This window comes from Miniopterus natalensis, chromosome 7 (genome assembly GCF_054644295.1).
Source record: "Miniopterus natalensis isolate mMinNat1 chromosome 7, mMinNat1.hap1, whole genome shotgun sequence".
In the NCBI taxonomy this organism is placed as follows: domain Eukaryota; kingdom Metazoa; phylum Chordata; class Mammalia; order Chiroptera; family Miniopteridae; genus Miniopterus; species Miniopterus natalensis.
Window position 1 is genome coordinate 69,311,806 of NC_142087.1, and position 24,313 is coordinate 69,336,118.

Here is a 24,313-nt window from a genome sequence, read left to right on the forward strand (position 1 = left end):
CAGTGACACCCAAAGTAGGATGGGGGATTTGCTGTCACCTCAAGAGATGTCTGGCACAGAGATCATCTTCCCCTGCATGTCTGGAAACAGGGCTCACAGGCCAAAGTAGTTATAAACCCTGGAAAGGGAGCATAACCAGAACCAGGGTGCCCTTCGCCGAGTGTGTGGTGGGGTGATACTCCTCCCCCGTGCAGTGTGCATTAATTATTTACCTGTTTAACTGTGGACACACCTGTCTGAGCTTATACTGCAGAAATGACTTCAGTTGGTCAGTTCATTTTGTGGCAGGTGTTGGAATTGACAAAGAGAGAAGACAGCATTACCTCTGTGACTCCACATCCTTTGGCACAGTATAGCTAAGAATTTCCTCTTCTGGAACTTGTAAGGCAGGGGGACATTCCCAAACTAAAATGCATGCCTTCCCTGCACTACTTTCAATAGCAGGTTTTTATTCCCATTGCTTTCTGGAAACAGAAGCAATCGATTAAGTCCTATTCACAAGTGTAGTTATCAGGGTGCAAACAACTGAACATTTTTGCTAGAGCGTTGAAGAGGTACACAAAGGCCTTTCCCCCCTTGAACCATGAAGTGGCTTAGCAAAACTGTAGCAAGTTTTACCCCCCAAATGGCTTTTCCATTTGGTTTCGAGCAGATGGCCTGTTTACACAGCAAAGCTTTGGTTTTCTATCCATAACTGAAAGATACATTAGAAGTAACAGTGCCTTATTGTGTCTTATCTTTGAAAAACACAATCTGGGCATCCGGAATACATATTGAGTCCTGTGGTCCTAGTCCAACTTTTGAAGATTTTAGGATGAAACATTATTTTATAAATTGATTCAATCCAGCAGACTGAGATGATAAAGCAAAGGTTATTGTGTGTTTTGCTGGAGAATGTTATCTAGAATAGTTTCATGAATCCCAGATATTACTACATCAGTTCATTCTTTAATACATTTATCATGGCTTCTGCATTTCCAACATGCAGTTTGCTTGCATTTTATAAGCACTTAACAATAAAGATTACAGTTCTAAACACAGTTCACTGTTAAGAAAAAGGTAATGAAATTCCCTTATTAAAAAAAAAAAATCAAAGACAGACCTAATCATTTCTCATAGAGCCTGTGCATAATCTTCTTTAGCATTCATCCATCCACACCCTTTAAATACTGTGCTCCACAAGCAGGCGAATGTTCAATATATTCCCGATGGGAAGCAGCAGCTGCTCAGTTCGTTGCTTCGTGACCCCGTGCCTTGGGAGGCTGCACAGGGACGGGAAGGTGCTAGGAGAGGAGCGCTGGGAACGTGCTTGCTTTCAGCTGTAACATTTTGATGAGCAGTCCCTGGGATTTTGCACAAGGAAGGAGGGACGTGTTTGTGAAAAACTCGGCAACTGGCTGACTGGAGTCCCTGCGTTGCTCATGTGATGGGAAGGAAGGCTGTTGTCACTTGAGATTCGCAGACAGAAGCCCTTCCGATCATTCTGAAGAAAGATGGAAAAGTGGCAAGCAAACACCAACAGCGGTTCTCTTGAAACAAGTTTCCCAGGAGGAGTGTTAGATAGGAAGAGAAAACGAAGCACGAATCTCCCAGAAATTCAGGGGGAACCCACAGGATGGGAAGTAGAAACCCCAACATGAGCAAACATGAGTTGCGGCAGGATAACTGGTGAGGTTCAATGTCACGGTGAAGGGCTCCTGAACAGGTGGATGAAAAGCCATCTCCGTGAATCAAATGAGAATGTGAACTTCAAGGAACCTGCAAGCTGCCCATCAAAGCCAAGAGGTTCCCCAACGATACTACCAAGGAGGAGACGCTCCTGCCAGAGAGAGCCTTTTCCAGAATCTGCTTCCCTCTAGGACCCAGAGATGGATAAGCAAACAGGGACTGAACGAGAGGTTTGGGAAAATACCCCTTTCCCAACCTCACATTTGCTGGGAATGGGAAATCAACAAGAAGGCCTGCAAGAACTGGAACTTGAACTAAATTATGGACAATTAAGGAAAAATGGGACTAGTGGGAAGGAAATTCTTGCCAAACAAGGAAAACTATTGTTTTATTTCCCCTCCACATCTAAGAGAACTTTCAATAGCGTATAATTCTCTTTGTTGACAAGCTTGGCTGGCCCCAGACGAGGACTTCTAATTCCCAAGGGGAGCAAATTGACTTGCCTCTGATGATTAGTGGGGTCCCTGCATGAGATTCCCCTTCCCGTGGCTGACAACCCGAGCCAGCCACCTCCTTCTAACCCTGAGCCCCACTGGGCATGGATCCAACCTGAATCATAGCCTCATGGCAGCTCTGGCCGCCCCCTCAGAGCCTGGGAATTTCTGTACCTCTCTCTAAGGGTCTGCCACCCTTGTTCAACAAATATTCTGATTTACTGAGCAGGCCCACTCATTCGATCAAACAGCCTTAAAATGTCCTGGCAAGCCAGGAGCCCATTTTCCTAGTGTGAATCAGGACCTTTATTCACTTCTCTTTTTGGAAAAGAGGAGTTAGTCCCACACCTACAGTAACTTCCTTTCCTGAAGGTGCTATAGACAAGCATGGCATGAACACTGGATAGTCCTATTTGAATTTAGAACGTGGCCACCTACATGACGGTAAATATTATGACTAATTTTCTCCATCTTCCCTAATCTCCCCTCTTCCTTAACTCTCTCCGATCTGTAATTACAACTGGGAAATGAGGTTGGGCAAGAGGCTGGAATACTGAAAATCTGTTAGATCAACAAGGACAAAGAATTATCCACCAAAGTAAATATACACTGTTGTCTCCTCCTTTTCATTGAAGAGCCTTATTTTGACACTGAGGTGTCATAGTCTCTTTTGGACACATGTCTAATTTTTTAAATAAGTAGCCTTACATTTCTTCAAGCTCACCTTGCCACCTTTCTCTTTTATTCTGTCAAATTTATGGTACTACGAGTACTTAAATCAGAAACCAGAAGTTCCTAAAAAATAAATAAAAGTGCAGTTCCAATGTCAATTGCTCTCAGAGGGTCCTGTAAATCAATCGTCTGTCTCCTTCGTATCTCTAGCATGTCTAGCAGGGGCCTCACAAAATAGTATTTGGAAGAAAAGAAGTAGGTAGAAGGCAGGAAAAGAATAAAGAAAACAGAAATGTGTCTTGTCTAGGTCTCCAGTGGTGGGTTTCGATTTCTTGTCCTCTCTTTAGATGACTTAACTGCAGGTATGAGAATTCTTCTTTTCTCTTCCTTCAGCATGAAGACATTGGTGCGTGCTAAGGATAAAAGTCCCTGGGGGTCTCCAAGTCTCCTGTCTCGGTTCCCTTCGGGTAGTCGTCTCCAGAGCCCAAGTCCATGGCTTCTGGGTAGCTGGGAAATTCCTGAGGCAAAGGGAGGCCTTCTGCTGAAGTGTGAGGCTGGTGCCGGAACACCTTTTCCTGCAGCTCAGCGATGTCATTGCGGATGTCAGCCAGGATCAGCAGCAGGAAATCAAAAGAACCAGGCGGTCCCTGTGCAAGAGAGGAATCAGAGCCAGAACCACACACTCAGCCCCTCGCAGAGTGAGGATGTCCATGGCTCCCTAATTTGCTATTTCCTGCATGCTGACAACTACTTAGTCAATGATTTCCATGTCCCAAATGGAGAAAACATAGGGACTATTATCACAGCCTGAGGGATTCTTCAGATTGCCTTCTGATTCCCTCACCTTCTGTATGACATATTCACCTCTCTTTCCTCCCAATTCTAGGTTTTATCAAATCTGGCAGAATGTAAGGAGAGTAGCCTTCCCTGGTGACTTTCCAAAGAAATCTCGATGATACCATGGAGGCGGAGAATAGGGGTTAAGAAGATGGGGCTCTGTTGGGTTTGAATCTCAGCTCTTCCATTTATCAGCTTGTCTTGGGAAAGTTACTTAATTTCTTTGGGTTTCCATCTCCCTGTCCAGAAAAAGGGGATAATGGTCTCCATTTCATTGGGTTTCATAGGTTTCCAAGTGCGTATATAAATGAGTTAATACATGTAAAGGGCTGAGAGCATAGTAAATGCTCAAAAATGTTATCTTTTATAACAAAATTATTGGAGTGTTTATAAGGATGCTTGACTGTAACTGCAACCTAAACAAAGTTGAGAGAACCTCTCCTGCTGTGCTAGAAACAGCAGCTCACACCTGCAAATACTTAGTGATGCATCGCATTTTGACATCATTGGACGCTCACTGAAGCATAACAGGTCAGATTCCACTTGGCATTGCACAGGTGAGGGAATGGATGCCCAGGGATGCTAAGTGACATGACCATGATCAGAGAGCTACTCAGTGGAAAAGCTCTAATGCTAAAGCTCTTTGCCTTTCTTCAAAAAATGAAACTGGCCTCTTCAAAAGCAACAGAGTTGCTTAAATTTTCTGTGCTTTTGGATACTACTGATTTCCATTTTTAATCTCCCAGACACCATGCATATATCCAGCTAATTTCTTCTCAGTGGTCCCAACTGCCCTGCATGCCTCTGCTTTCTAGAGGGGATGGTCATCTGACCTGGTAGGGCTGTAGCGGTGCCTAAATTGTTAAGTATTCAGCGTTACGACTTAGCCCCATAGATTTCTTTCCTAGTTTCTTCAGATGTTTTATGAACATACCTGAAAATAGACTCATGGCATACTGAAGTTTTGAATCTTAAGACATTCCAAATAAAGATTAAGCAATAGAAAACAAACTTTCAAAACAAATTCCAAGCAGTTGCTGAAGGCCTCTGTGATTTTCCTCCTAAATACCTCGTTCTGTTCGGGTAGCCTGAGTGACAGCTGGAAGAAGCTGGCTTTTGCTAATAAAACCAACTCACAGGCTTCTCACGGCTGCATCCTGGAGAACATTCCCACTGGGGAAGCGAGGCAGATGGTGCTACTTACCGGAGACCCTCTGGGTCCAGGTGCTCCTCTCTCCCCCTAAAAGCAGAAAGGTCTGGGTTAGCTTCCTGGACCACGTGGATGCCACCATTACAATCTTTATTTAGAAATGCACTGTGAGCATCTCCCTGCCCCAAACAATAAATATTTTCCATCAGAAACAAATGTAAGCTGAAGCTGGGCTCATGGGACCACTTATTAGAACAGAACTGCTTGGGGCAAGTGTCTCTCACTCAGCTTTCCCCAGAGGTCATATATTTTCAAACCAGATCTGACAAGAGGAATGCTCGTATTTCCAGGCAGTGTGTGGAATAATTTAGGAGCTTCTAAAGTAACTCCTGCTGACTTTATGAGGCAAGTAGCAGGCAGCTCTCAAAGTGAAACCACCCCCACTTGCACAGAATGGAACCCCTCCTGCTCTTGGCTTAAACACATCACACACAGAATGGCCCTGCAGAGGAACCCGGGCTGAAGAGAAAAACATGTGCTACTCTGACAACACAGGGGATGCGTGGGTGGGAAGAGATTAACCAAAGAACTCACATGCATATATGCATAACCCATGGACACAGACAATAGTGTGGTGAAGGCCTGGGGGAGGGGTAGGTGCGGGTGCTGGGCAGAAGGGGTCAATGGGGAAAAAGCGGGACATCTATAATACTTTCAACATAAAGATAAAATTAAAAAAATAAAAGATCCATAGGAGGAATCTGTCCTAGACTGGTTTTGGTGGTTGTTTTGTTATTATGGTTGTTTCATATTTTAAGGAAATTGCTTTTTAGATTTTCATCCCAGCTTTGGGGGGAAGAAGTATATCTGTGTCTCAGTTTTACCATGCAAAATGGGAACAGTCAGCAGTGTGTGAGTTTCACTGAACTTGAGAAACCTTAGGCTTTTAAGGGCCACTTATTAGACTTACCTTAGAGCCATCTCTTCCTGGTGCGCCTGGCGGGCCCTACAAGACAGAGAGATCTAGTTTAACAGAAGGACAAAGCTGGGAACAAGAACACGGTTTCCTCAACAACAGTAAGTGGATCTCAGAAAATACTGACCACAGGGCCCCTCCGGCCTTGCTTAATGTGGGACAAATCAGGAGATGGTCCCATGGGTCCCATTGAGCCCCGTGGGCCGGGCTGCCCGGGAGGGCCCGGCATACCGGGGAAGCCTGGGCTGCCCTTTGGTCCTGGTGAGCCTGTAATCAAAGAACAGCTCGTTAGCTCCACATCCTGCAAGGAAGACCAGGGCGCTGGCTTGCAAGTCTGCCAGTCCTCGTAGCCATTTCTCTGTGCACTCTGCCCTTTGTCTTCTGACACCTCCACTGGCATGTCGGTCCCACTGGCATTTTAAATTAACCCAGTCTAAATTGACTTCCCTCTCTTCCTCTCTTTTCATGAACCACGAGTCACCTCAAGCCAGAATCTGGAGAATCTTCCTATAGATTTCCCTGTTTCCACAACCCCCTTATCCCATCGGTGGCCAGTTCCTCTACATTTTACCTCTTTCACATTTCTTACAACTGTCAGTTCCTCTGTGTCCCGTCAGTCATAGCAGGGTGGCGGTTACCACACCTGGAGAGTGGTCAGGGGTACAGGGGTCAGCATCGGGGAGACCTAGGTCTGGATCTTGAATAAGCTGTGTGACCTCTTTCACCCTTAGATTCTCATCTGTAAAGCTGGCTAATGAAAACCTACCTTACAGAGTGGCCATGACTATTAAATGAGATTTAATAGACATTCACACATCACTCAGCACAGTACCTCACACATAAAAGCACTACAAAAACAGGCTTTTCTTGAATAATTAAGTCAAAGTTAAAGGCAGTCGATCCATTCAGACCTGTTTCACAGCCCTACTCTCAATGATGGTCCCAGAGGTATCCTGAAAGGACTTACCCAGGAAGAGGGACAGATCCCTCCTATAACTAAATACTTTACCTCTGATAGCACAAGGCCAGGCCAGAGACAATATCTTACCTTCACTTACATAATCAATGAACTTCAGAGATCACTATATGTCAAATGCCTTTAGAAGGTGTGCAGATGGCCAGAGAGCAGCAGCCACCCCCTCGCCCCCAAAGCCAAAGGATCCAAACTTGATGTAATTTCCTGTGTTGGTACCCCAATCAATCATAGGCCTGGGGACTGGACCTTTAGTTAAGGGTAAGAGAAACCTTATTATTTCTCTAGCTGCTCTAACACTTCTCAGTGAAGGACATCACAAACGGATGCTGCAAGCGAGGAGTGGGAAAGAAACAGGATGAGAGGGGGAAGCAAGGGCAAGGCCATTGCTAAAGCTAGTCCTCAATCACCTTCTGCTCCCTCAAGGACACTGGGCAGCTCAAACCATGTTAGAGACCAGATGGCAGACTGGAAAGGAAAGCCAGCAAGTCATTTATTAAAGACAGCCGATGGCTCCCCTCTTCCTAGTTTGTCCTTGTTGGAGTGATAGGTGGGCTGGCCTGGAGGTGAGCTCTCTGCAGGGAAGCAGAGTAAGTGCATCCTGTTGGAGAAGCGTGGAGAGCACTGTGCCAGGAATCAATTCATAGGAAGAGGTCCAGGTCTACCCAGAGCAGTGAGAAGCTTCCTTTCTGAGGCATCTGAGGGAGAAAACCCCACCATGACCCAGAGGACTTCAGGCCAAGGGAACAATCAAGAGGATAAACCAAAGTCCTGGAACCGGTCCTTGTCCTCTGATAGACTGAGACCCAGGCCACCTGTGTTTGACGGAAACCAGATTAAATCGAGAAGAAAACCAATAAATAGCTTGGGAAGAATTTTGAGTCCCTGTTTTTGCCGACCTTCCAACCTAACACCTGCTTGGGCAGATCCTACCAGTCTTTCATGTCCAGCTCCAACCCCAAGTGCCCAGACCTGGCTACAGTGATCTCTCCCCTCTGTAAGCCCCCAGCAGGAAGCTCCGTGCACTGACACAGGCGTGTGCACACACAGTTTCACCCCATTTGCTTTCACACTGTGGGCCTTGTCCTCCCAGTGAGAATGTCAGGACGTCATTCACAACACCTAGCACACTGCTGAGCAATGACAAGCAGGGATAAAACGCTTCATGTTTTAGAATCATTTGCTAACATTCATACCATTTCCTTTTCTGGTGTGAAAAAAATCTATTGATCTATCTATGGAGGGAATCACAATAAATTATAAAATATAACGTCTTGTAACTATTTTTTAAAGTTCTCATTGCATTTATCCTGATGAAATGATAGGACATTTGGGATTTTCTGCAAAGCAATAAGGGTGAATCTCCAAAACAGTGGCAAATGAGAAAAGCCAGACAAAGGAATGCACACTATGAAATTCATTGCTATTAGTTTCTAGAGCAGAGCAAAGTGTCACAACAGATAGCAAGTCAGTGGTTGCCTAGAGCTGGGGATGGGGGAGTAGACTGCAAATGGGCACAAGGGAGTGTTTTTGGATGATAGAAGTGTTCTATATCTTGATATAGATATAGATGATATAGATATAGAGATATATAGATACAGGGTGGTGGTTAGTGAGTGCTTGATATAGCATAAATGCATGTATCAAAAGTTGTCATTTAAATTGACAATTTTATTGTATAAAATTGTATCTCAATAGGGTTGACTTGTAAAGGAAAAATATGTATGTAAATAAAAATCAATGCAAATGTGTTCACAAACAACAGGGAAAGGAGGAAATGTGAGTGGGAAATAGTGAAAACCAGGCTAGCCCGGGTGTTGTTAGAGCTGGGTGATGAGCCCGCAGGAATTCACTACACCATTCTATTTTTGTATATATTAATGTTAAAAAATAGTTTTCATTTTGTTTCTCTGTAGCTTAAAGTGATCTCCAAGAATGTTATCCAAGCCCAGGACAATGACCTTTTTCTCCCAAATTACTGTTGGTTATGAGGGTTTCTCAGGCATGAGGACCCAATTTCCCAAGGCCCTCATGTCGCGTAGGTGTGGGTGCTCCCTGGATTCCTGCTTCTGCTCTCGTCCATGGAAGCCGGAGAATGCTGTCCAGCCCCCACTACACGTGAGCTCTTGGAAGGCCTTGGCTGGGGACCACCACCCTTCCATGCCCTTGCTCACACTCACCAGGAGGGCCCTGGCCCCCAGGCAGGCCAGGAGGTCCTGGAAGGTAGGCGTTTGAGGCCAGCACCTTGTCACCAGTGTTGTACTTGCCCAGGTCGGCGGCACTGTTGGGGAGCAGGGCGATCTGCAGAAAAAAGAGGCACCTCGGTCAGGAAGTGATGGCTCCACTGCCAGGGAGATTCTTTGTGTAGCATTGTTTGTAGAGGCTGCAAAGCCTTTTCATGATGATTTCCCTTTATCCGAGCCAGTTACAGCTCAGAGGGGTGATAGAGATCCTCCTTCTAAACCCAGAGCTCTTCTATTAAAAAAGACTTGAATGAGCTCACCCAGTTAGTTGGCAGACAAACCTGGATAGGCTCCGGGTTGCCTAGACACCACCATTAGACTCATGATTACATAGTTAATACAATCTACCTGTGTCAGGCTTTCAATCTGTTAATTACTTTATGTCTCAAACATTTATTGAGGGAGGACCTACTATGTGCCAGGTCCTGTGCTCGGTTCTAAGGTGAAAATAGTGACCAAGACACTGTCCCTGTTCTTAAAGACCTCTCAGCCTTGGGAGCCAGGACCAAGCATGTGGCTGACAGTTTACCTGCATGCTCAGGTGCTTGGGAACTAGTGGGAAGAAGTGACTATGATGGTTTTAAACTATGTCCACAGCCCTGGCTGGTTTGGCTCAATGGCTAGAATATCGGTCGGTAGACTGAAGGGTCCCCCAGTTTGATTCCGGCCAGGGGCATGTACCTCAATTATAGGTTCAATCCCCAGCCCTGGTTGGGGAATGTGCGGGAGGCAACCAATCGATGTCTCTCTTCTCTCTCTCTCTCTTGACCTTCCACTCCCTCTGAAAAGCAATGGGGGAAAAATATCCTCAGGTGAAGATTAAAAATAAAAAAAAATAAAGTATGTCCACAAATTTGACACTCCTACCTTCAAACAAATGGAGGCTCATTTCCCACCCTCTGAGTGTGGGCTGGTCTTAGAGACTTGCTTCTAAATGAATAGAAAATCACAATGTGTATCTTCCGAGACGAGGTCATAAAAGGCACCATGGCTTCCTCTTTGCTCTCTCTCAGGTTTTAGGGGCTTGTTCTAGAAGAAGCCAGAGGGATCCCACCAATGAATGGCCTTTGCGTTCCTGAGGTCAAGTAGGCTGTGAATGTGTGAGACCTTAGGGAAGAACAGAATGCTACACCTCCGTTTCAATGACAGCCACCTTTACGGCTGTGAGGATTAAATGAGGAAATGTGCTCTGGATGCCCAGCACCGACCTGGAACTTACTGAGTGCTTGATAAATGGTATTCTAGTCTCTTCCTTCCAAGGAACTAATTTAGGTACAAAATCCAGTAGAAAAGAACACATTTCTGAAGGTCAGAGCAAACCCTAGAGGACTTACTCTGGAACCTGGAGTCCATAGAAACCAGGTATCCCAGCAGTTTTCTGAAAAAACTGCATTGTCCCCATGTCCTCCTGGGGCTCTACCCAGAGGTCAACTCAAGCTAGGAGAAGGCATCTGGCAATCTCATCCTTGCCATTGGAGTGCCCCTAGGCCCTACACCTATCTTTGGATCTGAGCTTTTAAAGGAGGCACCTATGACCTGTGCATGACCAGAGGTGGCCAACGGACACTGTGACAAAGCTGTGTCCTGTGGAGTTCGATGCTAGCATGGAGCACTAAACTAACAATTGTGCAACATTCTTCCTTTGAGACGTATGTCAACCTGGAATTACAACTTCTGGGAGCAAGAAACAGAGTTGAGTGTTGATGTGAATGACCATGGGTTGTTTTCATTTATTTCCACTTTCATGGAAAAGTCAGCATTTCTCACCTGTGGTTTCCTTCCTCAGGGATTTCCTGCTGTCCCAAGAGACTGGAGACCCCAGGGAAGCTCCAATGCAGCAGAGTGAAGCACACTCTACCAACGATGCCACAAAACAGAGTCTGGGATTTCAGGGCCAGCACATGACTTTAACAAGGAACTCCCTACCAGGGATTATTAGGGCACCTGGCTTGATAGTAACAGCAGGAAAATGAAGATGATCATGAGCTCTCAAAGCCCCAACTCTAGGCCTGCGGGGACTAAAGGGTGAACTACAAAAAATATGTCTGCTGAACTGCAGCGAAGACACCAGGCTTGGATGGTGACAGGTAGGCCTGGGGAGGTTCTGCTGTCCAAGATGACCTTACCTGGCTTTGGAAGGTCCTTGGTCTCCTGCACTAGTGTCTATTTCTGGGCATGGGGGTTTCGCACACCTGCTACGAAACGAGATTCGATGGAGACCCCTGGCTAAGATAGCCATCTCCTGCTGGGTGGCCGCTGGGTTTGGGGCTGGCTTGATCCAGCTTTAGAAACTAATGATTCTTCTTAGTCATAGAGACAGATATTCTTGCCAGTGGAAGAAATCCAATATTAATGAAAACAAACATCGTGATACTATGTGGTTTGCGCTTTGGCCAATAACTTTGACCAGACCCGTCTGAGAGAACAAATTCTTCCGTCTCCTCTTCGAGGTGCCTGCCCTGGTTCTGTATCCAATTAGCCCCTTAGCAGAAGCACCTGGGATTCTTCTCAAAGGTGAAATCATGGGACACCACAGAGGGTTTCAGCAGGACCCCTGCAGGTGGGCATGAGATCCATAGAACCACGGGGCCAGGGGGTTGTTCCTGCCCCTCCCGTTCAGTCTGTTCACAGGCCCACAAGGCCCGAGTCAGGCTCCTTGGGGTCAAGGTCCTATTCCCGCTTCAGCTGCCCTCAGTGACTTAAGCCTGGGATGTTCCCCAACCTGGAACTTCAAAGCAGCATCAACACTGTCTTCTAAAGGGTCCCTCAGTATCCTTCACATTTGTGCGCACACACTCCTAGGAAGCTGGGGGCCCTTTAGCTAGAATTAAAACCCTTGGGTAAGGACAGTCTTGAGGGTTCCTGAGCTAGGAGGTTCCTGACCACCCACTGCCTTCCTTCATGCTTTGAGAAGATCTAGTGTTTCCCTGGGACATGCAAGGTAATCAGTTTCCTGGAGACCACTACTCAGAATCCAGTAGAGGTGACCATCAGAATCAAAATCTTGTGCAACCTGAAAGTCAGCTTTGCACAATTTCAGGTTGGGATTCATGTTTCAAAGTCACCACCAGGATCCAGCTGTGTTCCAGGAGTTTATTTACAATGGTGCTGATGTCTGATGTCACTGTGTAAGAGCAAGTGACTGCTCCAACCTGCAGATGTGAGCCTGAGGTCCTGGGTGAACTGGGAGTGTGCCAGTGAAGGACAGAAATTTACAAGCAGAACAGAGGGTCGACACTGGCAGCTGAAGGCTGGTCCAACAGAAAAACTGCACAGTGGGCCCCATCGTGGGCTCTGGCATTAGGCAGGCTTCTGGTTACATCTCAGCTTGGCCACTTTCAATCTGTGGGATCTTGGGTAAGCTACATAACCTGGATTTCCTCCCTTATAAAATGAGGGTGGTAATATCCACCTAAAAAGGCTGCCGGGAAGGTGAAAGTGATGTTTTCTATACTGCGCCTGGCCCAGTGCTCAGCCTTGTAACCATCAGCAGTCAGTACTATGGATGCAGTGGAAATGCTCTGCCCAGGGGACTGCTCTTGGCTATTTCTAAGTAGCTGTGTGGCTCTGGGTAAGTCCCTTTACCCTCCCAGGTTCTCAGCTTCATGTCTACAAAATGAGAGGTTTGGACCCGACTTAAATCCTGCCTTTGGATTTAACATTTTTAAGTAAGTCTGGAGGACTAAATCTGCCTGTGGACGGACTTTAGAGATGCTCCCGGTGCCCTTTCCAGCTCTCTCTGCTCTGCATGCTCCCCTGTAAAGGCCATCGAGCGACCCAGTGAATGTGGGCTCGTGTCCCAGCTGACACCTGCTGGGTAATTTGGCTCCGGCTCCTTCAGCTCCTCTCTGCATCAGCTGGACTGGAAAGCAAAGGCGTGGCACTTGGAGGCAGTTGGCCAGAATCCCTGGCCTGACTTGCTGTCCAAGCACAAGAGAAAGAGCTTGTGGAATGCAAGTGTTTGGGAAGGTCATAGGAATGAATGCAGAAGAGTCTACCTTTTCCTTGGGTTCCATTCAATGGAATTATGAATATCATCATCTCATATAAGCCTTGGTAATAAAGCATCTGCCTCACAGACCTGTTGGTATAGATCAGTGAGATGCTGCCTGTGAAGCGCTTTATAAGGGCATATAATTAATGTTATTTAATTGTAAACATTTACAGGGATCTTTCTAGGTGGAGGTAGAGGCACTGGGGCCTGGGTACCATTTTAAAAAGCTTTTTATTGGAAAATAAAAGCATAAAATCCGGAAATCCCATAAAACAAATCTTTATCTAGCAGATTATTCTAAGGCAAGCACCCTTTTAATGAACACCTAAGTAAAGACAACTTTGCCAGTTGCCAGAGGCCTCTGCATGTGTCTTGACCCGATTGGTCTCCTTCTCCCCAAAGCAGCCACTATCCTGATTTTTATCACTTCCCATGTTTTAAAAAATGAATTTGTCACCCAATTGTGCATGCCTGGACACTATGGTTTAGCCTTGGCCATTTAAAAAATATGCCTTTTAAGTTCCTGTTAATCTGCAGGTAGGTCTACTTCTTTCTTTTCCTTACAATTTACCCATTGAAGAGTCCAGGCCATTTACTCCATAGAGTTTCCTGCAGCTGGGGTCTGGCTGACTCTACCCTCGTGGTGCAGCTCAACACATTAGCATATCAATTTATACTGTGGGGTTGGCCACTGTCCAGGACACCAGTACCCACTTCTTGGCCAGTATTAATTTGGGCAGATGTCCTATGTTCTTTTTTTGAACAAAACAGGTGGCATCAGCAGTAGAGAGATGAAGTTAAAAGCTGACAATCCCAGCACTAGCACAGGAGCAAGAGTGGGGAGCAGGGTGTAGGTCCTCAGGGGCAGTGACTGTACCTCTCTGAGAACATCAGCATCTCTCTAGCAGGGTTATGGTGAGAATTCAATGAGATCCTGGCTATAAAATGACTTTATAAACTGCAGAACACAACCATTCTAATAGGCACCTTTAGAAATGAGTTGCTCCTCAAAATGCTCCTCAAACGTCAGCATGAGCTCAGACTTGCCACATGCATTTGTAGAATTCGGTATAAGGTGGGCCACCTCCAGCCCAACCCACCTGCACCAGGGTTACTTCAGTCCTAAGAAGTGCCTGTAATTGGATTTGTATGGAGCTCTACACAGGGTCTTTTGGGATGACAGGTATTACGATACAATTTTCGACTTCTTTTAATGTTTCTTCTCTCATGGAATGTGAAGCATTGCAAGGAGGTTAAGAGAAAACCAGGTGTTAACTTAGCAATGGAATTTCTGAACAACTTATGAGACTTAGCAGCACTGATCCTAAAGCTCCTCCAGGCTGGAAACAGCTTCCCTGTAGCTCTTGAACTATTAACTACTCAGGAGAGGAAGCCCCTGGTTTTAGGTCTTGAGACACTGATCAACTTCCTCCCCCAAGCCCTAATCGTCTGAACTATGAAACGCAAACCTACTTCTTCTATGAAACTTTGTTTTTAATTCATTCAATAAATACTGACATCAATCCATGCTCAACCTGAGGGTGTCCGTGTGGGATGCATGTCTGTCTCTGTGTTTGTATGATACACTTACGAGGCTTTCTGCTTGGCCTCTCTATTGGATCACAAACTATTTAGAATCATGATTATGTATTATATGTGCCTCTGCTAAGTCAGTAGATTTTCACCAAAACTGTATGAAAAGTCTGCATGTTTGTCTTATGCTTACTCCTTTGCCCTTTCGGATAACCAGATGCCAAAGTCAAACAGATTATACACACCCCATTGATGTACTAAGAGCCGAATGGAAGCGATTAAATAAACAAACCAGTATGTTCATGTTTTCTCAGCATAGGAACAATTTCTGAGTGCTGACAAACGGGTGAACTGACTGACCGTAGGTACAAAAAGTACCATTGATCTGGGGGAGGACAGTTGTTGAAGAAATCAGGTCTCCAGATCCATCACGGGGCATTACCCACAGCATACCACCGTCACCAGAAACCTGATATTCTGCCAGCACGCGTGGGGGACTTGTAGAGAGTCAGCCCTCGATCTGGTGACATGGGTACCCAAATGCTGTTTTCTGAGGTGCATGGGGCCCAACAAAGCACAGGCTATAATTTATTTTTATCCTTACCTGGGGATATGTTTATTGATTTGAGAGAGAGGGAGGGAAGGGGGAGAGAAAGAAAGATCGAAGTGAGACAGAAACATCGATCGGCTGCCTCTCATACAAGCCCCAGCTGGGGATTGAACCCACAACCTGGGTATGTGCCCCAGCTGGGAATCGGACCCACAACCTTTTCATGTATGGGATGGTGCTCCAACCAACTGAGCCACCTGGCCAGCCCTATAACTTTTAAATATGAAAAATAAAGCCGCTACAGAAATCCATCACCAGCTTATGGAAGTTTATAGAGAGGATGTTCTCTATCAACAAAATAGACAAAACATCAGATAAAAAATGGAATCGCCTACGTGAGCCCCAGGGCCATGCATCTGGATGGTCGTTTTACAGAAAGTCACAACAGTCATACTCATCCTCACAGCTCCGCCGCGCCCCCAATCTCCCCAATCTAGGGGTGTATTTTAATAGCCACCTACCCCACCCTGCCTTCAGCGGTCTGTTGCCCCCTAGACGGCAGCTCTGAGGGTGGCGGGCAAAGCATTCCAGCCTGAGCTTAGCGGGCACCAACCTCGGTAAACGCTCAGCGAGGTCTGGGATTTTGTTTCTAAACCTTCCTCCTGTTTCATGGTCGTTTCCAAGGCGCCGGGCACATACCTTTTGCTTCAGCTGCAGCACCGTCTGCTTCATCTGGTGGAACTCCTTGCACGAAGCGCAGCACGTCCCGGCTCTCACGGCGGTCTCGGCCTTCCCGTCCTGCCCTGAGGGGACACGGCTGTGAGGCGCCTGGCCAGGCGGCCGGCGGCAGTCAGTGTGCCAGGGCTTTGTGGCACCCTTGGCACTCCCCAGGTCAGGGAGAGGGAGAGGGACAGAGACAGGAGCCTCTCTCTGTTTGGGGCTCAGCTGTGCCCTTGCAGGCATCCCAGCCTCATTCTCATGTGGGAAAATGTGACCCCTGGCCCTTCTATCAGGACTTCCCGGGAGGCAGGCTGTAGCAACGTGACATGATTTATAGCCCCATCCAAGGCCAATGCTCACACACTGTAAATTATCCCCAAGCTCAGGCAGTGCGCTCACAAAGCTGGTTATCACCTATGATCATCCAGTCGATCAAAGGCATCATGGCCAGGCCAAGCGGGGTCACGCATCAGGGCCAGGCTCTGACCTCCTTGGAGATGTGAAGCTGGTGGAAAACGTGCCAAACACTGGACTTGCCCACCTGGGGGCGAGTGAAACAGGTCCCTGGAAGGCACTCTGGCTGCCCACCGGGAAGGGTCCCACTGCCATCCCGTACACCACTGGGAACTCCAAGGCTTTCTGTAAAATCATATTTTGCTAAAGAAAGAGTGGGGGAGTCAAATGGTGGCATGGCCAAGAATTCACACAGCTCTCATCCTACTGGCACTGAAATGGCTACAGGCACCTGTGTCCTGGGGACTAGCCACCGGAGGTCACCTTGCCACTGATGAGTAGGTGAAGGCGACAGCAGTGGTGGTGGGGTAAGAGTGGGGAGACAGGGTGTGTGAGCATCTTGTTGGGGTGGCTGGGACATTGTGACACCAGGTAAGTGGAAACCCTCCCAGCCTAGGAAGCCTTTGGTGTTGGGCCAGGTGTGCCGCTTGTGTGAGAGATGACACTGCTATCTGGAATGTAGCTTGGGGACAGTAGAGTAACGTCTCCCCCAAGTCGTTTCCCATGCCTCTTGGCCCACAGGCTTTTCTTCCTACTATTCTCTTTCCGGGAAAACCTTCGCTGCCTCCACCGGTAGAATTCTGCCAACTAGCAAGACCCAGCTCAAGTGTTCAATGAAGCTCAAGTGCTCTCTGTCTACAGATACTGTAAGCCTCTGACATCAGGTGGCCTTTAGTTTACCACGTGTCCCACTCAAATGGCAGATGTTCCAGGCTTCCCTGCAGAGGGGTTACTGGTGCCAGAGTGTGAGCCACCTAAGAACCTGAGGGTCACTTCTTGGATATTCAAAAATGTCTGTAAAATAGGGTATTAGATATTGAATTGTCCCCATCGCCAAAATTCGTATGTTGAAACCCTAACCCCCAGGATATCACAACAAGGGTTAAAAGCCCATCTTTTCATTTCTACTTTTATATGCTCAGTTGAACTTTGCAAGTGTTGGTATAATTAAGGCAATCTGATATTTTCATAAGAATAAACCTCTTTACCAGGTTCTAGACCATTTCATTTATATCACGGGTGTTAGAACTAATGTACCGTTAGTTCAATCCTCTTTACAGATAAGGAAAGGAACTTGCTTTAGGTCTCTTGGAGCGCTGTGTGCAGAGGCTAGGCACTGTGGGGCGCAGTGAGCCTGCTACTGGGAGTACTGCTCAGAACCTGAGAGCTGTCTGCCTGGCCAGCTCCAGGCAGTGGTTCCCATGTGTGATCACCAGACCAGCACCAGCACCAGCACAACTGCATGAAATCCTGGGAGTGGGCCTAGTGCAGGGTTCTAGCAAAGCCGTCCAAGTGAGTGGGAAGCACATTCACAGCCCCAGGGTACAGCTCTGCCAAGCAACCTTGACCTGAAGATGCCCAGCCTGTTTTCTGTCCCTTTGTGAAATGATCAGAACAGAGATCAGGATGAACATTGCCCCAGACTTCTGAAGCTTCCCCAGAAAGAGCAGCACAGTAGCAAGGAGTGTAGGCTCTGGTGGAGCCCATGATCAGGACTGAATCCTGATGCTGCCACTTCGTACCTTTTCCGCTGGAAGTCACAGCTTCTGTGAGCATCCGTTCTTTGAAATGTAAAAATGACAATGGCACTTATCACCTGGGATTGCTGTGAGGCATCAATGACCCCTGTAAACTTCCAGAACAGTGCCTGGTATATGACAAATGCTCCATAAATGTTAATATTATGGGTTTTGGTGGTATATTGTAAAAAATTAAGTTGCCTACAAAATTACAGAAGTCTTTCCTTTGGAAAGAGCTCTCAGAGGGTTTGAAGATAAATAACTGTATGTGTAGGCTGGAGCATGCAATCTATTCTGAAGTAGGGCTCATCTATCCTGCAATTTGTCTACAATACTGTCAAATGTGGAGCTAATATAACCCTGTGAATGCTGCACTATTAACTCATTTAGAAATCTGGGTGACATCCTTGACTTTGTTTTCAATCCTCTCAATGTAGCCATCCAGTATCTCTGACAGTGACCATGACCATGTCAAGTGAGTTATCACTTACAATATTGCTCCAACCTGTTCTGGTTTTAAAGGTGCAATATTATCAACTAGCCACACGGGGGCAGATAGCTCCATTTTTACTGCTGTTGAGCAGGATATACACACATTCTTAGCATTAGAAATAGAATTCCTTGCATGCCATATTAGTAATGTTTAATAAACTTAGAAAAACTAAAGAATGTTCCCAACATATTTCACACGAGCAGTGTCACAAATGAACACGGCATGTTTGTTTTGAAAAGTTGATGGTGCACATTTGTGCCCCAGCAGCAGTTCTCAATCCTGGTGGCACATTGCATCCACTTGGGGGGGCTTTTAAAAATCCCGCCAACTATGTTGCCCCCCACCCATCTGAGAGTCACTGCAGGGGGACAGTATCTGCATTTTTTAAAAGCCCCCCAGGTTGAGAACAACTGATCTACAGATTAGTGGAGCTTGAAAGTTATATGAAACACCTGGCCGTCCCTGCACTTTGAACTATACTAAGCGACACTGGGGGTCATGGTCACTTTATCAGAAAGTCAACAAAAGTTGATAAATAGAGACCTGGTAAGCTAATTACTATGGAGCCAACATGTCCTTAATTCGTCTCCGCATCGGGGCTACACAGACTCCCTGGAGTGACTAAACTGGCTCCAGCTATATATTTTCAAAGAATCAAAGGGACTGAGCCAGCCACTCTTGCCTATCAGCCAGCCGAGCCACCAGGCCTGTGCGTGCACATGATCTCGCAATGATTAGAGACAGTTCCTAGGCCGGCGCCCTCTGCCCTCCGCCCACTCTCTGGATAGAAAGCTGAGGTCGCGCTCAATTTTAAATTCCTCTGACTGTAATGTTACAGACATTGGACAATGCAAAGTTAAAAAAAAAACACACACCAAGAAAAACAGAGGAAGAAAAGGTTTCAGATCATGTGCTTACACTTAATCACCATTACCTCCTCATGCAAAAAAAATGGACCATGATGAAATATTCAGCTTATTAATTAGTTTAAAACAGATGAAACCACTTACTGCCTCTGATGTTCCAGATACAAAGCTCGTCTGGCCCCTAACTTTTCTTAGTGCTGAGCTGAGTAGCTGGACAGTGATTATTCACCCACAGGAAGTTCTCGGTTTCGCTGGTGAGGCTGGGCGTGTCTCGGAGGCTTGGCACTTGCTTAGGTGAAGGAGAAAGAAGCCACCGCACGGGGACTCAGGGCTGGCAGGGCTTTTATTACTTTTACTGAGGCTACATCACAGCAAATTGCAAAAAATATTTGCAAGGGCAGAAGAGTCTTCAGAGCTCCCCTTGTTCAATCCTCTTGTCTACAGATGAGGAAACTAAGGCCTGGAGACCCTCCCAATGACAGCTGGTTAATACTAAAGCAGCTCTAGCTACCGGCTCTCCTTTTTCTTTCTCTCTCTTTTTTTTTTTTTAATATCTCTGTTGATTTTAGAGAGAGGAAGGAAGAGGGAGAGAGAGAGATAGAAACATAAATGATGACAGAGTCATTGATCGGCTGCCTTCTGCACACCCCTGACTGGGGATCAAGCCTGCAACCTGGGCATGTGCCCTGACCGGGAATTGAACACCGATCGCCTGGATCCTAGGCCAACGCTCAACTGCTGAGCCACGCCCGGCCGGGCTCTCCTAGCTTCTAAGCCAAGGAACTTTCCAGGGCGTCACCACTGTCAAAGAAATGCATCTAGGGCACTTGCCTTTTGCTGCCAAAACCATGAAAGCCAGCCCCTGGCCTTCTGAGTGGCCCATCACTTGAGTTATGACTTTAACATTCAGGGCAAGCAATGTGCCTGTCCTTTCTCATAATTTTGTGTGTGAATTACTCCTCTCGGTCTGTGACTCCCTGATTTCCTTGGTTACGGGTGTTGGAATGTTTTTCTTAGTAAAATACTAAAACTGAATGCTAAGTCCTCTGTGCGTATGTGGTGAATTCAATAGAGACCAATTACTGGACATGAAATACTGATTCTTTTATAATGCTGCTGCTGGTGGTGGGGGAGTGTGATACCACAGTGGTGTTGTTTCAGGTTTTTAAGAAGTTATTTGAGGCTGTTATATTTAGAAGAGGAGAGAGAGAATTGGCAGCGAGTGGGTTCGTTACTATAAAGTGCAGCGGTAGAGCCACCAGACGGTTCTTTCTGATTAAACAGGACAGCTCCTTTTCAGTTCCTGCAAACAGGAACATCCTGTCTCTCGGAATGGCAGAATGGAGCAGTGTCATCCTGTTTTGTTCATCAGATGCTCTGCTGTTTGCAGCAAATGGCTTCCTTCTGGACTTACTGGCTGTGTTTGAAAACACCCTTCCCTGAAAGCCAACCAGATGACTCTACTAAGTTCAGGCCCAGAACTCAGAGTTTTGATGCTAATAAGTTAGAATTTTCCAAATTCTAATTTTCAGGACACCATCATCTGAGAGATGTTTACAGGTGTTTCTTAAGAAAATAATTTTGGGAAATTCAAGTTTAATCAAAATTAACATTTTTAAAAGAAAATAACAATCTCAGAGTTTTTCTTGGATTTTTTTTTTTTTTAGAGAGAGAGAGGAAGGGAGAGGGGGAGAAACATCAATGTGAGAGCGAAACATCAACTGGCTGCCTCCTGCACGCCCCCTACTGGGAATTGAGCCTGCAACCTGGGCATGTGCCCTGACTGGGAATTAAACCCACAACCTTTCAGTGCAGGAATGACACCCAACCAACCGAGACACACCGGCTGGGGCTCTCAGAGCTTTTAATGCACTCCCATCCTGAATCCTTAAGGAGTGGGTGCAGTAATGCATCCTTCCCCAAACATCTGAACACAGAAGCTTCTGAAGGAAGAAAGGCTTAGCAACACCCACAGGACCCCAAAGTTCTGTAGAATGCAATACGGGGAAATGCTGTAGTAAATGGTTGCGATAACATATGCCTTTAAATAAAAGTAATACTAGAGGAGTTACCAAAAAGTTGCAAATATATATCCCTTATGACTGTTTAGGTTTTTGACTGAATTCTCAGCTACAGAAGTCAAACTGGTCATCTCTTATTAAATTCTTGATCTCTTGCACTGAAACTTTTCGTGTGTTTGAGAAATTTTTACGAAGTATAATTCCCTTCTTCTCAGGGAAGAAAACACGAGTATGGTCTCAGGACTGACTGACAGCACCGCAGGCTGCTAATTTCAAAGATGCCCTGAGACCTTCCTGTGTTCCCGCCCTGTGGCTGGGCCCCTCTCTGGGTCCACACAGCCAAAACACCAGGCCGGCGATGAGTGCCACCAAGGCTGCCCTGTCACACTGCTCAGAGCCATCCCTAGGGAACCACACAGGAGCGCAATGCGTGGGACAGAAGAGGGGTGTGGTTGCAGAACCTAAGAGTTACTGCAAGAGGTGGAGGCCACCCGAGACCAAAGAAGCAGTAAACTCAGCATATAAAATCTTACACTAGTCCCTGCAAACGACCTCTGCTCCTCCAGTCGCTGCTAGTTAGGACCAGGGCTCTGGGCAGATCACTTTGTCCCACCAGGTGGGAACTGCTCATGGGTGGGACTAGGTATTATTATTTGGAGATCCCTGCTATCAAAGCTACCCTGACACTCAGCGGTAAGCATCTGTCGCAGTTTCTGATGGTTGTACTCTAGGTCAGGTTGCTCAATACTCCCCTTCTGCCCATGTGAATGGGATTTCGCCTGAATAGAAATGTGAGGCAAAGAGACAATGGAGCTGTCAGGCTGAGCAGCCCTCAGCCTTAGGCTTCCGGGCTTAGAGCACAGCTGGGAATCTAATTCCAGAATGAAAAATGAGAAGGCTGCTCTCTTGGTGCTAATCCTTCAGTCGGCCCACACATCAATGTGTCTATCAGTGGCTAAAAGGCTGATTTTGCAATGAGACTCCCCCTTTCGGTATAGGACATAATCTAAGAGGTGAGTTGTACATCCTGCCCCTCCTCCACCTTGAAACAAAAATGAAGTAATTTTAATTTTGAATTGGGGAAAAAAAAAAAAAGCCGCCTGCCCGGCTGGTGTGGGTCAGTGGTTGAACATGAACCCAGGAACCAAAAGGTCATGGTTTGATTCCTGGTCAGGGCACATGCCTGGGTTTTAGGCTCGATCCCCAGTAGGGATCATGCAGGAGGCAACCGATTGATGATGTTTCTCTCATCAATCTAGCTCTCTATCTCTTTCTATCTCTCCATCCCTCTCCCTTCCTCTCTCCCTTAAAAAAAAAATCCAAAAAAAAATCAATAAAAACATTAAAAAAAAAAAAAAAGCCAAGAAGCCACCTGCACACATTTTTTCTCAATCGACCCCTGCCTTTAGCACCTCCGGGCACATGGGCCCCATGTGCTTCAGGCTTTAAATCGTTTTCACAGGGCCCTCTGATTCATTCACATTATCCCAAACTGCCCACTTCTGAGCTGGCTCCAAATAGATATTTTGCCTCTACTTCTAATATATGGTGACTTCCTCATGACTCAACCTTGTTGTTCCTCATAATTTTGCTTTGTAGCTTTTCCTGTAGGAGGCAGCTGCTTCCCAGCTGTTTGCTGTTCTGGGCTGATGGCAACTGCCTTCCGCCCCTTTTCAACCTCAGACTACACCTCCCAAATCACTAACTTCCTCCTGAGTGCCAGACAGTTCTGGCCTTTCATCTCCTGGCATTTCTTGGTACCTGGGATTCGCCCCCTCCCCACCCACAGATGGTCCCGGTAGCCTTCCTACTGACAGCGACCCTGCCACTTCCCTTCCCAAGGGCGACAGAAGATCTGAGCCCTGAGCTCTGGAAGATGACAGCTTCCTGGCCTTGTAGGTACTGGGTACAGGAGCACAAGGGCTCCTTCCTTCCTTTTCTTCCCTTTCCCTTTTCCTTCCCTTTCCTTTCCCTTCCCCCTTCCTTCCTTTCCCTCCCTTCCTTGCTTCCTTCCCCTCTCCCCTCCCTCCTTTCCCTTCCCCTCCAAACTTAAATAAAGAAGTAACCCAATATTTGAACGGATCAGACATCTCAGTTCAATCAGCTCCTCAAACACTGCCAAGGCAGGCCAGCTTTTAAACATTTTCCAGTTCATTGTGACTGTATTTGCAAAATACAATCAAAACCATTTACCAGAAAAACAAGGCACACAATACCAGTAGAAACCTTTGAATTTAAACAAAATTTCTTTGTCAAATTGGCATAAAAATTTCTAAACATTCTCAACTTCTGTTTCCGTTCAGTCCTGAACCAAATCACAAATAGATCATCAGCAGGCGCGGGGCCTGGACTACATATTCTGAGCAGCACTGATGCAGACCGTTTCCTTACATGGAAATGTTTCATATTTATATTCAGCCCATTCTCTTTGAGAGAACACAGTGTTTCTGGCCTCGTCTTGGCTCATCCTGGTTTGGTCTAAGCATAGATTACATCCTGATTTACCCATGAGCACAGCCCCTCTGCTTGGTGGACAGTTTCCTCACATACACCAGCTCACAGCCCTGCTACTCACGGGCATCGCTCTCACCAGGTCTCTAGAAGAGCTTGGCCTTATGTCCTACCCTCCTCTTACCCAGGGCCCACCCACCATTCATATAAATGCCCCTTCCTAGTGCCTATCTAACGGTCCATCCATCCGCCCACCCACCCACCCGCCCAATTAGGGGGGGAGTTTTACTTGCTTTGCTCACCAGTATCGTTGGGGTATTTGTCTCCCTTGGTGCATGTCCTCCCATCGTCCTCCTGGATGTAGCCCTCCCGGCATTCACAGCGGTAGCTGCCCAAGGTGTTGATACAGATGTGTGCACACAGGGTCTCGTTGCTGGTGGCACACTCGTCGATATCTGGGTTTGAACCAAACGCAGATGACACTCAGTTCCCAAGAATTCACTTCCAACACAAGTGACATGAGACCCGGCCCTTCTGTTTATGTCTGCAAAGCACACTTTTCCAGACCTCTATCAGAGGAGCCTGGACTAAAGCAGGAAGCTAGAACCCTGAGTGACAGGAGCACTCCAGGCAGTGTCA

At 46.6% G+C, this 24,313-nt stretch overlaps 1 protein-coding gene across 1 annotated transcript in view; it reads right to left on the minus strand.

Annotated features, from left to right (window-relative positions):
- Nucleotides 1-429: 429 nt before the first annotated feature.
- CCBE1 (collagen and calcium binding EGF domains 1) overlaps nt 430-24,313 on the minus strand; it is a 181,569-nt gene continuing 157,685 nt past the window's right edge. The window contains exons 5-11 of the mRNA XM_087819137.1: nt 23,977-24,129; nt 15,790-15,893; nt 8,951-9,071; nt 5,925-6,064; nt 5,792-5,827; nt 4,876-4,911; nt 430-3,481 (exon numbers count right to left, since the gene is read on the minus strand). Coding sequence (XP_087675263.1) covers nt 3,248-3,481; nt 4,876-4,911; nt 5,792-5,827; nt 5,925-6,064; nt 8,951-9,071; nt 15,790-15,893; nt 23,977-24,129 — 824 coding nt within the window. The 3' untranslated portion in view covers nt 430-3,247. The remainder of the gene's footprint in view (nt 3,482-4,875; nt 4,912-5,791; nt 5,828-5,924; nt 6,065-8,950; nt 9,072-15,789; nt 15,894-23,976; nt 24,130-24,313) is intronic.